Source organism: Loxodonta africana, chromosome 12 (genome assembly GCF_030014295.1).
Source record: "Loxodonta africana isolate mLoxAfr1 chromosome 12, mLoxAfr1.hap2, whole genome shotgun sequence".
Taxonomy (NCBI): domain Eukaryota; kingdom Metazoa; phylum Chordata; class Mammalia; order Proboscidea; family Elephantidae; genus Loxodonta; species Loxodonta africana.
The window spans coordinates 89,921,601-89,936,998 of NC_087353.1; the positions used below are offsets into that span (position 1 = coordinate 89,921,601).

Here is a 15,398-nt window from a genome sequence, read left to right on the forward strand (position 1 = left end):
GCCCTCCAGTCCAGTCTGGACAGGCCCCAGGGACCTCACAGGCCTCTCACAGGTCCTGCCCAGTGTGGCTGCAGGGAGCACCATCCATTAGAATTCCTTGAAGGCCAAGCTCACCACCTGTGATGGTGGACCCGGGACCCAGCTGCCTGCTCCTTCCTTCCCCTTGCTGCCCTGGGCCATCTCTGTCTGAGCAGCCCTGCAGGAGTGGGTGAGACCTGCCCTGCCCCACCCTACCCGACTCCATACCTGGATTGCTCCCCAGGGGCGGCTGGTTCTCTCCAACAAGATGGCGCGCACCATTGGCTTTTTCTACACGCTCTTCCTGCATTGCTTGGTCTTCCTGGTGAGTGCCCAATGGGCATACAGGGGTGCATTCACCACCCTTCCCCAACCTTCATGGGCAGCAGAGACACTGTTACCATGGCTCAAACAGGGCCTGACGACGTGGCATCCAGGCCTGCCCAACCCACATCCTCGACTTGTGGCCATTTCTCTCCCCTACAAGGGCCTCACCTGCCCTGAGGAATAGGAAGGCTCCCCATCTGCCTTTTGCCCCATGGTGAGGCCCGGGTGACTCCATCCAGGGCCCAGACATGGAAGGGCTTAGTGGGGGGAAGGGCCCTGTGGGAGCCTGAGGAACAAGGAGAACCCAAAGTCCACCAAGGGACAGCCAGGCGGCTGCCAACAAAGGGGACGTTACAAGTGCAGGTCCTAGCAATACCTACATATCACCATGGCTATTGAAGGCACCAGACTCAGGGACCCTGCCCCCAAATAGGCCATAGTCAACATGACCCCTACTAGGTTCACCTGGGTTCCAAGTCTGACCCCCTAGCCTGGGGTAGAAGTTCAGGGCCCAAGAGGTCCCAGCCCTGCCAGTGGCATGCTCAGCAATATTAGGGACGGTGGCTCCATGCTGGGCCTCTGACCATCTGTGAAGCAGGCAGCACCACCACCCATTGGCCTGGGCCATGAGAGCCTGTGTGTCCTGGGAGACCTGCAGGAGTGGCCGTGAGGCAGGGTGGGCAGCTCACGGTATCCACCCCCCCGACCAGGTGCTGTACAAGCTGGCGTGGAGCGAGAGTGTGGAGAGGGACTGCACCACCTTCTGCGCCAAGAAGTGAGGACACCACCCTGGGCCCCAGCACCATCCTGGAACAAACACCTCGTCCCCCCATCACATCCCCTGCTCCCCCAGCCCTCCACTGTGGGCCCCGATTCTGATCCCCTCCGCCCCCACCCTGCGTACCCTTCACCGTACCCCCAGAGAGTGCCATGCACCCCCACCACCACCACACACACACACATTTCTCTCCTTTTTTCAATCGGTCTCAGCAAAGGTTTCTGTGGCCCCACAGGTTTGCCGACCACCTGCACAAGTTCCACGAGAATGACAACGGGGCAGCAGCCGGTGACTTGTGGCAGTGACATCCGGGTCCTCGCCCACTGGACAGCAATGGCTGCATTCCCCACCCTTGCTTGCTCAGCTGCTTCTAATCACTTTCGCTTCCCTGGAGAGACCCCCTTGGAAACTGTATTGCCCTCTGCTCTGAGGTTCCAGGTCCCCTTGGCCCTCCTTGAAAAATGTCTCAGCCATACCAGACCCCCAAGTCCATAGAACCCCTAATGCCTGACCAGGCTGAGCCCGAGGGGCCCCCTCAGGCCCCATCTCAAACCTGACTTAGGTTCTGACCACAGCCTGACCTCTGGCCCTGGCAGCAGAGACCTCCCGCTAGTTGAGTGACCACTGCTCCCGCTGTAGGTAATGGAGTTTGGATTCCCAGGGCTCTGGGATCCCCCTGGGCTCCTCTGGCTCCCCAAGAAGTGGAGGGCCCTTCTTTCCAGGCCAGTAAGCTGTGAGTCCAGTCCCCCACCTGCCTTTGTCACTGAACCCCAAAGGATATATGGTTTGACAAGACCTGGTCTGCCCACTGCCCCCTCGCCCCCAGGAAGAAGGGGAGCCTGAGAGGGCTGGTTTGTTTCTGTTTCTGTTACCCCTCCCTGTTTCCTAGACCACCTGTTTGATTTTCGCTTTTTTCTTTACAAGATATACTGGCTTTTAGGGAGGAGGCGTCTCCAGTGAGGCCCCATGCCCCATGCTCCTCAGACCTAAGGACTGGTCTGAGGGGCCTAGTGCTCCTGGTCAAGCAGAACTGGCCACAGACCATCCTAATAGGGCCGACTCGGGGCCACTGGGTGACCTTCCTAAGTTAGAGCTGTGACTTGCGCTTTCAGCTTTGCACTTTTGGAATAAACACATGGTTGCAGCCACGCTGGATGCCCCAAGCTCTATGACTCTGGGGCTGGACTTGGGCGGGGGGGCGGGGGGGTCTGGATGCTGGTGGGTGCCTGCAGCGCCACCCTGGGAGCTGGGGCTGGAACTGCAGCTGTTCTGTTGATGTGGACAAGACCCCTGGCACATAGGAAGACTCACCCCTTCTTCCTGTTCCCAAGATTTCCACAAGTGGATTCGGAGCTTTGTTAAAATCCAAACTCACAATGTCTGAGTTCTCTTGAGCAGACAAGCAACCCTACCAAGGAGGGAAATCCAGTCCTTTATTCAAAAACACTTGTCCACGCGAGCTTCTGGGGAATCCCTGCTTCCTTCCTGTTGGCCCTAAACTATCTTCTCTGCATCTAGAGTGTGCCCCTTGCCCTTGGGCCCATTTGCCACTAACCCCTCTGAGTGCCAGCCTTGCAGCAGAACTGCCCTGAGCCACAGATTCTGGGCGCCTTGCACCCAGACCAGCCCCTTCATGTGGGTCCCCCCAGACCCAGACGGAGAAGTGCATCCTCTTGGTCTGTGGTGGCTTGTGTTACCCCACTGTTCGGGCAGCCCACAGGACTGGCTCTAAACTCTGCGGTCCCACCAGTCCACAGTCCTCCTGAGCCATCTCTGTCTCAGTCTTAGTCCTGAACAGTCTAGAGCTTGTGCATCCAGGGGTCCTATCCTCAGCACCCTTCATCGTCTGCTCCAACAGAACTGCTTCCAGCCCAGTTGGACCTGTCCTCCCTGATCCCATTCCTGTCCTCCCTGACCCCGTTCCTGTCCTCCCATGACAGCTGCTCTTGGCCAATCATGCTCCCCTACAATCCCCACCCCCCCACCCTGCCACTTCTACATCTCCCACCAGTTCCTCCTTGTGGGTCAGAGTCACTAGGCAGCTGGCGCCTCCTCACTTCCTCCTCCCTTGGGACCAGAGCTATTGTCCTGCCCAGGGCTTCAAGCCCAGGACCTCCCCGACCACTGCCAGCCCACCAGCAGAGCTCAGCCCACCACACTGACCAGGTTAGTCCACTGTGGGCTGGGCCATCCCTCTCCCAGAGGGTGGGATCCACAGCCAGGCCACCCAGGGTGTGGAGTCTCCCTCCCTGCCCACTCGTTGGGCAGTCAACCCCACCCCCACTCCCAGCCTCATTCACAGGTCTCATGGTTCCCAGCCAGGCGTCCAGGCCTGTGTGCAGCGCCAATCGATGGCTGGGCCACCGCCTAAGATTTCATTAAGTGTTTGCTGGCCAGGGCCTGTGGGGGAAGCAGCTGAGATGTGTGTGGGAGGGAAGGGGCTGGGTACCAGGGCCCCAGACAAGGCCTGCTTTCTCTCTTGTCCCCTGGAGGGCAGTGCCAGGGCTGGCAGCAAGGGGTGGTGACTTCAGGCCAGTCTCCACCTTTACTCACCCACTGCTCCTCTCTAGCCCCCTACCTTTTCCATGTGTAAGGAGGATAAAGACCCTTGCCTGAAGTGTGAAACGGCTTTGGGGAAGGTTAAAGGGCTCTGTGCAAAGGTTAGAGGTCACTGTGGATGGAGGAGGGCAACAGATGGAGACACTCCAGGCTAGCAGGGAGACCATGGCAGACCACAGAGCTGCCAAAGGGGTTGGTGAGGGCAAAGAGCCTGACCTAACTGCCTGCGGGGGACCGAGGGCCTGTGCAGGGGCAAGGCAGGAGGAGAAGGAAGACAGCTCAGCATCCCCACCCCTCTTGAGAAGCACCTGAGAGGTCCATTCCACAGCTGATGCCCCCACTCCTCTCAGACCCCTTCCAGGCCTGCGGGAGCCCCTCCACCTCTTCCTACAAGCCCCCTGAGGGCCCCCAACACCAGAGGTCAGACCACAGGTGCCCCAAAGGCCAGCAGGACTCCTTGTTTTCTTGGTTGGACTCACCTAGGCCCCCACAAGGCTGGGGCCTCCAACCGACCAGGAGTAGGGAAGCCAGAGCCCGGGGCCCCCCATGACCTCAAAGTATTCCCATCACCGTGAAGGTTGGGGGCGCGGGATCTTGCTGGGGGGGGATTCCCCTCCTCGTGGTGCTGGGGCAATTTCCGGACTGGTAGGGCTGGAGAGAGGGGGCGTGGTACTCGCCCTTGGGATTTATCAGAACCAGCCGTCCACTTCCCCGTTGCGACATCTGGGCCTCCCCGAGGCTCCCATTGTCCCCGCGGCGTAGGGTCCGGTCACAGCGGCTCCCCCCTAATGGAGCCCGTCACCCAGGGGCGCTTCGTGGGCGTCCAGGCCCCACACACCCCACTGCGCAGGCCACTCACTGGCCCCCACCCGCCGCACTCTCAGGGCCACCACCCCAGGCTCGGGGACACCTCCTCGCCGTGACTCCCGCAGCTCCCTCATCGTCCCCTCACAACCCGCATTAGCCGGGGGGGCCGACGCCTGGCCTAGTGCCTGCATTGCGCGGCTCAGGGAAGGTGGCTCGGGGCCAGCTGCCTAACTCCTTGGGCCCCGGGCTTGGCCCTCCACCGCAGCCGCCGATGCCGGGAGGAAGCGAGCACCAGGCGCGGGCGCCACTCGGGCTCGGCCCAGCGGAGGGGCGCGGCGGGGGCGGGGCTGGCGCGGCGCGGGGAGAGGCGGGCGGGGGCGGGGCTCGCTCCGGGGGCGGGGCCGGGGAGCGCGCGCCGCGCGGGCGGGGGGCACTAGGGGCGCGGGCGGGGCGCGCGCCGCGCGGGGCTGGGCTCGGAGCGCGCGGGGTTCGGCCGCCGGAGACTGAGCGGGGGCCGCGCCGGGACGCAGGAGCGCACGAGCTTCCGAGGTTGTGGACCCGGGAGGGAGGAGCCGCCGCTGCCGGCCACCGCCTGGAGGAGCCCGAACCCGCCGCGGGCCATGAGCCGCTGGGCCCCGGGAGCCTGGCGGTGGTCCGGGCAGCGCTCCGCCGGCGCCCCGGCCCATCCGGCCGCAGCTGCGCGCCTGTAGGTACGGCCTGCTTGTCCCCAGTTGCCCCGTCCCCTCGTCCATCACCCCGACTCCCGGCCACCCCTGAGGGCGTGCGTGTGTGTGCGCACAGCTGCCCTGGGGAGCGCGGCCGCACGCGCCCAGGTCCGCGAGTGTCGTCTTTGTGTGCGCGTGTGGAAAGGAAAAGGGAGCGAGCGAGGGCTGCGCCCCCGCTGGGGCTGGCTTCCGACCCCTTCCCCGGAGATGCCGAGCCACCTCCGGAGCAGCTGCGCCCCCGCCCCCTCCTAAGGTCCAGGCCCCGCCAGGGCGAGCGCAGCGGGCGCCCTGGAGGAGGGGTCGCCGGCGTGGTGGGAGGGGGGTGGAAGGCGACCGTGTCTCTGCCCGAAGCTGGCGGAGGTGGGGGGCAGGCTGGGGTCGAGAGGGACCCCATCCGGGGCACAGCTCTCCAGGCTCCGGGTCGGCACGCCTCCGACCGGCCCAGGCTCCCTTTCTCACGGCCACGGTTCCTGGCCCGCCCACCCGGAGAGCGCCCCCAAAGCCCCGAAAGCGGGGGATCACCGAGGGTGCGCGAGGGGCCGGCGCCTTTAAGAAGGGGCGGTTTCGTGCCCACCATTCAGGCCCTTCGGCCTCAGTCATTGATGAACCTGCCCGCCGCGCGGGGCCCGAACCGCGCCTGCCCAGCCGGCTGAGACCTGGCAGAGAAGGGGCTCCTCAGGGTCCCCAGGATCCCCAGTGGGATTTTCAAGGAAGAAATCAGCAGTGACAGGGGCCCCTCAGGAGCCACGCGGGGCGGACCAGACAGCAGCCTCAGGAGTAACGGTGAACATGTATAAGCCCGAATCTGTGTTCGCACGGAGTTGGTGCAGGGGAGCCTCCGTGTCAGGAGTCAGACCTGGGTTGCATCCTACCTGTCCTTTTGAGCTTCGCTTCCCTCCTTGTAAAATGGGGATGGTGCTGCCTACCTGGTGGCTGGGTGACCCACGAGAGTTGCATACCCTCCAACACAGGTCACTGAGGTTGGGATGAATGAGCACCCCTGGGAGGCCAGGAGACCAAGAGAGTGGTTTTCCCAAGAGGCTGTGGTTGCCCTGTTGGGTGAGGAACGGCTGAAGCCTCCTCTACTCTGAATACTGTCCCCCCTCCCCCTCCCCACTTTGGACAAATTTCTCCTTCCTGGCTCCATCCTGGAGGCCATTGGTCAGGGAGCTTTCTAGAGCCAGCTAGCTCTGAGGACACTGGGAAGGCTCTGGCAGTGAAGGCAATGCCATTAGGCTGATGTGGATCAGAATGTTTATGGGGGCGGGGGTCCTCAGGCAGTTTCCCACACTGCTTCCTTCTACTCATCTCCCTAGAGGTCTCTCTCACCACTGTTTTAAAGTTTCTGAGCCCCTCCTCCCTACTTAGTGTGGGTCATCCTTAGGGGTGCAGTTCCCTTGGGGATGCCCGGGCTGACTTCTTGATTTGTAGCATAAGTGCCATTTCTCGTGTAATCTTCACAACTCTGTGGCTTTGGTACTGTTATGATTGCCATTTTACAGAGGAAGAAACAGATCCAGGAGAAGTGCAATGACTTGCCCAAAGTCACTCAGCCAACAAGTCAGGCCATGACTCTCTAACAAGAGTCTGTCTATCCACCTAGGTTCTGGGCAGTTGGGAGTTTAAGTGCCTTGGGCCTCCTGACTACCATCCCCAGGGGTTCTGGTCCTGCTCCTCACTGTCCCTGTGGGGTCAGAGCTCCAGGGCCTCTGGGCCCTGGGGAGGCTTCTCTCCCCACCTCACCTGGTTGGGTCTGTTTTTATGGCCATGAGTGGGGACTCCCTAGGTGTGACTCTTCAACATCTGGAGGGGGTCACAGCTGAGCACCTGGTTGGTCAGAGCTGGGTGGGGCATCGACGGATGGGAATAAAGCATCCTGTGGGTCTTCTGGACGAAGCGGAGTTTGGGCCCCATTCTCTGGATGCTTCCAATCCTCTGGTTATAGGACTCACCTGGGACTGGGTGGAACAGCCCTCCCAGTCTGGTGGAGGAGATAGGCCATTTGGGATTGTGGAGGGTCAGGGAGGCCCGGGTGGAGGAGGGGGCACTTATTTGCAAGGCCTCCATAGGCTGGGGGCTTCCCAGCTGTTGGGGCAGAGGAGTGGGCGGAGGTAGTGCAGTGCTCAGCTAGGTAGAGGCAGAGCCATTGCTGAGACACTGCAGGGGACAAGCAGGGGCTGGAGGAAGAGGATGTATTAGGACTTGGATGTGGTAAGTCTGAGGTGAAGGAGTCCTGGTGGCGCAGTGGTTAACCACTTGGCTGCTAACCAAATGATTCTAGCCCACCAGCAGCTCTGCAGGAGAAAGATGTGGCAGTCTGCTTCCATAAAGATTACAGTTTAGAAAACCCTATGGGGCAGTTCTACTCTGTCCTATAGGGTGTCTGTGAGTTAGGATCGACTCGGCGGCAACAGGGTTTTTTTCTTTTTGAGGTAAGGAGCCCTGGTGGCACAACAATTAAGCACTCAGCTACTAACCAAAAGGCTGGTGGTTCGAACCCACCCAGGAGCTCTGTGGGAGAAAGACCTGGCGATCTGCTCCCATAAAGATTACAGGCAGAAAACCCTATGGGGCAGTTCTGCTCTGTCACATGGGGTCGCTATAAGTCGAAAATGAACTGGACGGCATCTAACAATAACAACAAATTTTAGAGATAGAGGCCTGGTGGCACAGTGGTTAGGAGCTACTGCTGCTAACCAAAAGGTCAGCAATTCAAGTCCACCAGCTGCTCCTTGAGGCAGTTCTGCTTTGTCCTGTAGGGTCACTATGAGTCAGAATCAACTCGACAGCAACGAGTTCGGTTTAGAGATCAGCCAGGCTGGGAGTTGAGGAACACAGAGAAAGGTCCAGGGAACCATGACACACACCTGCAGTGCCCAAAGTTCTGGCATGCTCAGAACTGAGGGGAGGCGGATGGAGGTCACTGGCATGTGTACCGTTAAAAGGCCAGAAGGCCGACTGGGGGCTGACTGGTGAAAGTAAAGGAGGACATACAGACCTCAGGTAGAAATAGTATCCTGGAGAATTGGGGGGCTGGACCAGGGGCCAGAGTGCCTGGGAGGGGTAAGAATCAGGATCCGGGTAAGGCCCATGACACTGGGAGAGAGGGGGAGGCTGCGGGATCAAGCCAAGGCTGGAAAGCCTCTACTTTTGAAACCCCAGGAGGGGAGATGGGTGGGAGAGAGTAGGGTCAGTACAGCTGGAGCCAGCCCAGCCTGCTCTCCACCCACAGGGCCTGTCCAGGAACTCCCCTGCACTAGGTGCTCCTAACGAAGTATGGGCCTCCCTCCCAAAACCCCAGACCCTGGCTTTCTTGCTGCCTTGTGTCCCCACTCCCTGCTCATCTGATGCCTACTTCTGCAGCTCTGGCTTCCCCTGCCCCCTGGCCTCAGAGAATGCCCTCTCCTCTGAGGGCAGACATTTCCTTTCCTTTCCTGAGGCAGCACCCAGGTCCCCCCAGTGTGCGCTCCAAGTGGGAGACCCCCAGGGACAGGTCCCTGTTGAGACAAGTGTGTGCTACAAAGAGACAGACATAGACTTGGCTCCACCCCTCTCTCACCTGTGCTTCCACCTGCCCCACCTGCATGGCACCTGACATGTGGTAGGAGTCCCATACAGATGTGGGGACTAACAGTGAGGGATGGCCCAGTTGCCTCCCTTGCTGTTTCCTCATCTGTACAGTGGGACAACCCTGCCTTCCTTGCATGACTCCATTAGCTATGGGCTCTAGAAAGGTGACATTGGCCACGCTGTGGAGCGTGGATTGGTGGGGTCCAGGAGGAAACAGGGAGGAGGCTGCTGCAGCCATCTAGCCAGCAGCAGTGGGAGAAAAAGAGAGGATGGGTGCAAGATATTTAGGAAGTAGACGCAGAGGAGGTTTGATTTTTAAACAAATCCCTTAGTGAATCCTCATGACAACACTACGAGGTTGGTGCTATCACCTTCATCTTAACAGAGGAGGAAACTGAGTCCCCAGAAAGCTAAGTCATTTACCCAAGGGCACACAGCTAGGAAACAGGGAGCTGGGATTCAAGCCCAGATGGCCTGGCCCCAGATCTTATGCTAAACTCCTCTGTCCCAACATGCCAAGTGACCATTTGTAGAGGCAGGAAGAGGGAGGAAGCGTCTAGGGTAACGTCCAGCTAGTGGGGCCCTCTTTGTGATGGGCAGCAGCTGTTGGACGCAGTTTTGAAGGCCCCCTGGGTCAGAGAGTTTCCATGCCTAGAGCCAGTGAGGCTTGTTGAGGCTGGGGGTGTCATGAAAGCTAGGGGGCTCAGCAGAAGGGCAAAGGCTGGGAATTGTGGGGGAGGCATGAAGGGTACACTGGGCATAGGGCTGGCTCTCGCTGTCGCCTCCCGGTGATGTGATGCTCTTGAGAGCAGCATGGGGACCGATAGCAACCTGTTGGGGAGATCAGGGCTGTTCAGTCCCACTTTACAGCTATGGAAACTGCTCAGAAAGGGGAGGCCACCTGAGTGTCCCCACCCCCACACTCACTACATAGGGCAGGGTCCCAGGGGCTTTCAGTCCACACCTGTCCCAGTCACCAGTCAGCGCCACCTTCCCCCGCCTACCCTGCAGTAAAGCCCCAGCAGACTTAAGGATGTTAAGACCAGAAATCATGCTCACATCTGCCTTCTGCAAGGGTCGTGGGGTAAGCAAAGATACTCCAGGGAGGAAGGGTTGGGGAGTTCCAGCCACTGTGGTGGGAGGTCCTGGTTCAGAGCCCGTCGGCCCTGTTGGGACACCGTCTCTGTAGGGCAGGGTAGGGGATGTCCAAGTAACAAATGGCAAACCGGGACACTCCAGCTTCCTCAGGGAGGAGAAGGGGCCAGCAGGCAGAAAGCCAGCAATAGGCACCCTGGGCTGGAAAGGAGGGAGCTGTTGTGGGCCATGCAAGGGTAGGGGTGCAGAGAGTGGACAGAGGTGACTGGAAGGGACTCTCCTGCAAAGGCAGGAAGAGAAGTGGCCCTGTACTAGGAGGAGTTTCTGACACCAAAGGAGGGTAGGCGGGAAAGAGCCTTAGCTGTGAAGTGTCACCCAACCAGGCTCTGAGGTCCTGAGGAGGGTGGTGGAGAGGAGAATGAGACTTTGTCTCCCCTTCTTGTGTTGGAGGCCTGGGACACCCAGGAATAGGCCTCGGCTTCACCACAGGGAATGGCTCAAGCCTCTGGGGGACCACTGTCCACCCGGGCCTAGGCACAAAGGAACCATGGTTTCAGACCTCCCCTGTCCCCCCTCCCCCACAGTCCCGCAGTTGGTTGTCTGGGCGCCCCTCTGGGCGCCCCTCTGAGCTCCTAGCTGAGCGAGGCTACAGCATAAGGGGTGATTGTGGCCGGGAGGCGGTGGTCCTGCATAGGGTAGCCCTGCCTCAGGGTAGCCTGGTGTGGCGGCCTTTCAGGCTGCTGGGCGGCGAGTTTGCGCTGCGGGACCACGGATGGTGAAAGGGAGCTGACATTGTCCTTTACCTGGGCTCGGCAGTTTCCCGTGGCGGGGAAGGTGCTGGGGACTGGACGCCCACCAGGACGCCAGGGGGGACACTGGCCCTGCAGACCCTGCGGGGAGTGGGCGGGGCTGCCACCCACGCTGGGTGCCGCCCACTGCGCCATTGATCCTTTCCATCGGTAGTCTTTCTTTTAGCGGGGGCGGGGGTGGCAGGGCCGCCTCATGAATATTTTAAGGAATGGCCCAGCTGTGGGGTCCGGAGCTGAGCGAGGGGGCGGGGTCGACGCCGGCCTTTTTTTTTTTTTTTTTTTCCAATCATTGCAATTTTTACCGCTGGAAGGCCGCTGCCCCCTCCCCCAGGCCCCTTGCGCCTGTGTCTGGCCGGGAGGGTGAAGTGGTCCCCGTCTGGGTTCCTGGCTGTGGGGTCGGGCGAGTTGATGGCTTGGAAAGGTGACAGGCAGGGACTCTAGGCTTCCTCTACCCCCATCCCCTGCCCTGCCCCTGAAACCACAATCCGCCTGCTCCAGCCCTGATGAGAGGGGGGAACAACAAAAAAAAGGCACTTCTCCAGAAGGAAAAGCCAGACAGCCCAGCTGAGCCTAGAGACACCTGGATGATGGATTAGGGGAGGGGTCTGCTCACCCAGTGCCCCGTTGGGGGCTAGCACCAGATCTCTGGACCCCTCAAGAGGCAGGTGGGCTCCCTTTGTTTCCAGCCCCAGTGCTCAGAGAAGAAGCCTGTGGAGGTGAGCAGTCACCCCCTGTCTGCTCTGATCCCAGTGGCTGACAGCCGTCTTCAGTGTCATCAGAGAGCCATCGCGTCTTAGTGAGAATGGCCGGCCCCTGATGGGGAGGCTGAGGCTCATGGAGACACAGGGCCTGGCCAGAGATAGAGCTCAGCTCCCCCAGGGCCCAGTCCCACTCCCAGCTGACTCAGCAGGTCTGTTTTGCATGGCTGGGACCCTGCCCATGGAAATGGAGGACTGGGCCACAGGGACCATGGGAGCTCAGGACAGAGTGGCAGTAAGAGCTGGTTTCATACAGTCTAAAGGCTGAGAGGAGTGAGGAAGGCAGTCCAGGCAGGAAAATGACAGCAAAGACTTGGGAGTGGGGGTGGGGGTTTCCCAGGGAGCTGCTAGGAGAGGAAGAGCTGGGAGGTAGGGTTGGGGGTGAGGCTGCCCATGTTGGTTGTCTGGGTGCAAAAGGGCCCTGCTTCTGGTACCTCTGGGTCCTGCCTTCCACTCCCACCCCGCCCCACTTTTTCCAAGTCCGGATGTTGGTCATTGCCAGAACGCCTTCCTGCTCAGGACAGAGGGCTGGGTCTGATTGATTAGGTGCCATGCAGGCTGTTCCCTGGAGAAGCCTGGAAACGCCTCCTGGCTCCACCCAGTGGCTAGCAGAGCCCCGGCCCTGACCGTGATGGCACGCGGAGTACAGCACTGCAGAGACTGACTCCTGTGCTGCCTTCCCCGTGGCTCAAAGCAGGCCTTCCAAGGAGAAACATGCCTATTTTTAAAGTGAGGAAACTAAGGCTGAGATGTTGGAGTTGTGGTCAGTGTGGCTCACCCAGAGATCAGTGAACCCAGGTCAGCCAAGATCCCTGCCCTTGGCCTCCTCCCTGGTTCTGCCCCATAGGACAACTGAGAACAGCACACCTTGCCCCTACCATGGCCAGACCCTCTTCTTCCTGGCTTTTAGCCTCTTCTCAGACAGCCATGTCTGGGCCTCAGTCTCTCCATCCGTAACGGCTTAGATTCTGCTCCTTGGCAACTTTCATATCCGGTTGCTGGTTTTCTGTCGTGGAGGCACTCTTGTTTCTTGCCTCGACCCCTTCCTCTTCTGTGTAGTCTGGGCTGCACCCAGGGGACACAGGGCTGCTGTGCTGGGCATTAGGCCCACAGGCCCCCAGCCAGCCAGCAGGGGAAAGGAGCGGGGATCAGGGCAGCCTCGACCTCCCAGTGGGCCCGCAAGCCAGGCCCTACCCAGAATGTGGCCATACTCATTATACCCTTGGCAGAACCCTCTCTAAGTTCCACCCCCACCTCCATGGAGGGGCTAGTTGGGACCCACCCTATGAGACCCTCTCCCCAGGGCCCTGCCCTGCCTCCCCCACCACTCTGCCCCTTCTCCCAGCCAAGGGTTTTCCCAGCCAGCAGGAAGAGCGGGGAGGGACAGGGAATTAATGCCTGAGAACCAGGCACTGGGCTGACTTCCTCCCTGCCCCCATAATTATCTCAGACAGAGGCAGCCCCACCTTGGTGCTGGCTCCAGTACTAGCCATTCCCCTCTGCCATTTACCCACCCTGATCCCCCGGTGGTCCCAGAGATACAGGGGAAGAGTTGGCCACTGCGGGGAGCACCTGCTGGGTAAACGGATGGGCTGGAGCACAGGAACAGGGCCTCATGGGTCCAGCTGCAAGCGCCCAGGAAACGCCACCCCCACAGGGCAGGCCAAGGCTTTGGCCTTCACCTTCTCTGGAGGCCTTGATGGTGGTGGCAGGTGCATTTCCACCCCCCACCCCCAGGGGAAAGAGCAAGAGCCAGGAGCCTGGGACATGACTCACACCTGCCTTCTGCCCCAGAGGAGTACCTATGCCAGATGGGGAGACAGACATGGGAATAGACACTTGGAGCACCCTGTAATTGGCACCTTGCTAGAGGGAAGTATAGGAGGGGACTGTGGGAGCTCAGAGGAGATATTTGTGCCAGGCTGGGTGGTGTGGGGATCAGGGAAGTCTTCCTGGAGGAAGTGGTTCCTGGAGTAATTGTTGAAGATGAGTAGGAGTTAGACAGGTGATGAAAGGAGGAAGAGTGGGGTAGAGAAAGGGTCCAGCATGTGCCAAACTCATGGACACCTCAGTCCCCATTCTTCCCAAACCCTCATGGACTCTCAGCACCACCCCTACCCCATGTCCTGATAAGTCCTGCTCCAAGCCATTGCTAATCTACAATGCCCACTTTGCCCTCTTTGCCAGCATGAAGCCCAGTGCAAGCCCCACCTCCTCCAGGAAGCCTCCCTGACTAACTTCCTGCTGCTGTTCTCTCCTTCCCCCCACCCCCACCCCTACGAGAACGGGCATCTGAGGAGAAAGGCTGCTTTGTAAACTGACCAGGTGGCCCCGTTTCCTCCCTGGGGCTGTCCCAATGCCCTGTGGTTACTGAATGCAGATTAATGGCTAAGGTTGCCCCAAGGCCCAGAAGCCCTGCAGATGATCTCACACAAGTGGGACAGCTATTTTTACCTGGCATTTAATTACATGATTTGGATCCAGGGGAGAGATGAGACGGTGCTCCCAGGAGCTGTGAGGGAAAGGGCATGCCAGAAGATGTGGGGATCCTAGGGGAGGCAGAGGTGAGGCCATGACACTCCATCTCAGTTCCTGGGAAGGACAGTTCCTCTCCCGCCTCAGGCAGGAGCTCCCCAAGGCAGGGCAGGGCCACATCACCCCACTTATTTGCCATCGGTGATTTTCACCTAGATGAAAGGGGTGGTGTGCATAAATGCAGAGGGCTGGACCTGTGTCCTCCTGGGCAGTGGTCACCTTGGGGGATGAGGAGGTGAGACCCCAAATGACACTGGACACACCCCCTGTAGTTGGGTGATCCGGGGTGGTGAGGAATGGAGGAGCCTGGGATTAAGGAGGAAGAAACAGGGATTCTTGGAGAGGTAGCCCCTGATCTGGGCCTCTTCAAGAAGGCCAGATTTAGGTGGGAACTTGAGGGGAACAGGATTCCAGGGGGTGGAAATACATGTAGGGGTGCAGGCTGCTGTGAGGGAAAGAAGTCTGAGGAGGCAGGGCCTTCAGTGCCAGTGTGAAAACTTGGTCATACTTAATCCACACTGGGTGGTGACCCCTGTACCCTGGAGCCAGGCAGACCTGAGTGAGAATCCTGGGCCTGCCACTAACAAGCTGTGTGTCTTCAGGGTTCCACCTCTTTAGGCCTGCTGTAGGGGCTTCAGGAGTCACACCTGTGACACCCCTAGTGTGCTGCCAAACACATTCATTCATTCAGCCCGTGTTCACTGAGCACCTGCCATGTGCCTGGTCACTTAAAAGACTTGTCAAAACCCCTGCCTTTGTGGAGCTGGCATTCTCAGGGGGCAGGGCTGGACAACACACCAAGCAAGTAAAACACATGGTATGTCAGATGGGGATAAATGCTATGGAGGAAAGTAAGCAGGAAAAGGGGTGGAGTGGGGTATTTATTGTCCTCAGCAAAGCGGGCAGGGAAGGCTAACAGACAAGATGATATTTGAGCAGAAACCTGAAGGGGATAGTCCAGGGGAGAACATTCCAGGCAAGTGTAAGAAAGCACTGCAAGTACAAAGGTCCTGAGGTGAGGACATGCCCAGCACGCTTTTAGAGCAGCAAGGAGGCAGGTGTGGCCAGAGCACAGGCGGTCAGCTCTGAGAGGCTGATCCGGCCCGGCCTTTGGCTTTTACTCTTGGGTACAGTGGGAGTCGTTGCAGGGTCTTCACTGAGGGGGGACTTGATCTGTCATATGCTTTAGAAATGATACCCGGGCTTCTGGGTGGAGAACAGACTATAGGGGGTTAAGGCTGGGGTCCTGGAGCCCAGTGAAGAGACTGCTGAAGGGCTGCAGGCAAGAGAAGGGGTTGTGCGGGTCCTGGGGCCACAGCCTGGATGGGAAGGAGTGGCTGGGTTCCTGGAGGAATTCAAAGGTAGAGGATTGCATGCAAGGACTTTGGGGCTCTCAGAAGGGGATATTGAGGGGACT

General features: G+C 59.6%; 2 protein-coding genes across 5 annotated transcripts in view; both read left to right on the forward strand.

The window, feature by feature from the left end:
* CUX1 (cut like homeobox 1) overlaps positions 1-2,271 on the forward strand; it is a 458,571-nt gene extending 456,300 nt beyond the window's left edge. For all 3 annotated transcript variants that reach the window (XM_064295906.1, XM_064295905.1, XM_064295904.1), the window contains exons 21-23: positions 263-343; positions 1,056-1,120; positions 1,359-2,271. In XM_064295906.1, coding sequence (XP_064151976.1) covers positions 263-343; positions 1,056-1,120; positions 1,359-1,428 — 216 coding nt within the window. In that variant the 3' untranslated portion in view covers positions 1,429-2,271. The remainder of the gene's footprint in view (positions 1-262; positions 344-1,055; positions 1,121-1,358) is intronic.
* An 859-nt stretch (positions 2,272-3,130) lies between these two features.
* Positions 3,131-15,398, forward strand: part of SH2B2 (SH2B adaptor protein 2) — a 38,947-nt gene continuing 26,679 nt past the window's right edge. For both annotated transcript variants that reach the window (XM_064295907.1, XM_064295908.1), the window contains exon 1: positions 3,131-3,289. The gene's annotated coding sequence lies outside the window, so the exon portion shown is untranslated. The remainder of the gene's footprint in view (positions 3,290-15,398) is intronic.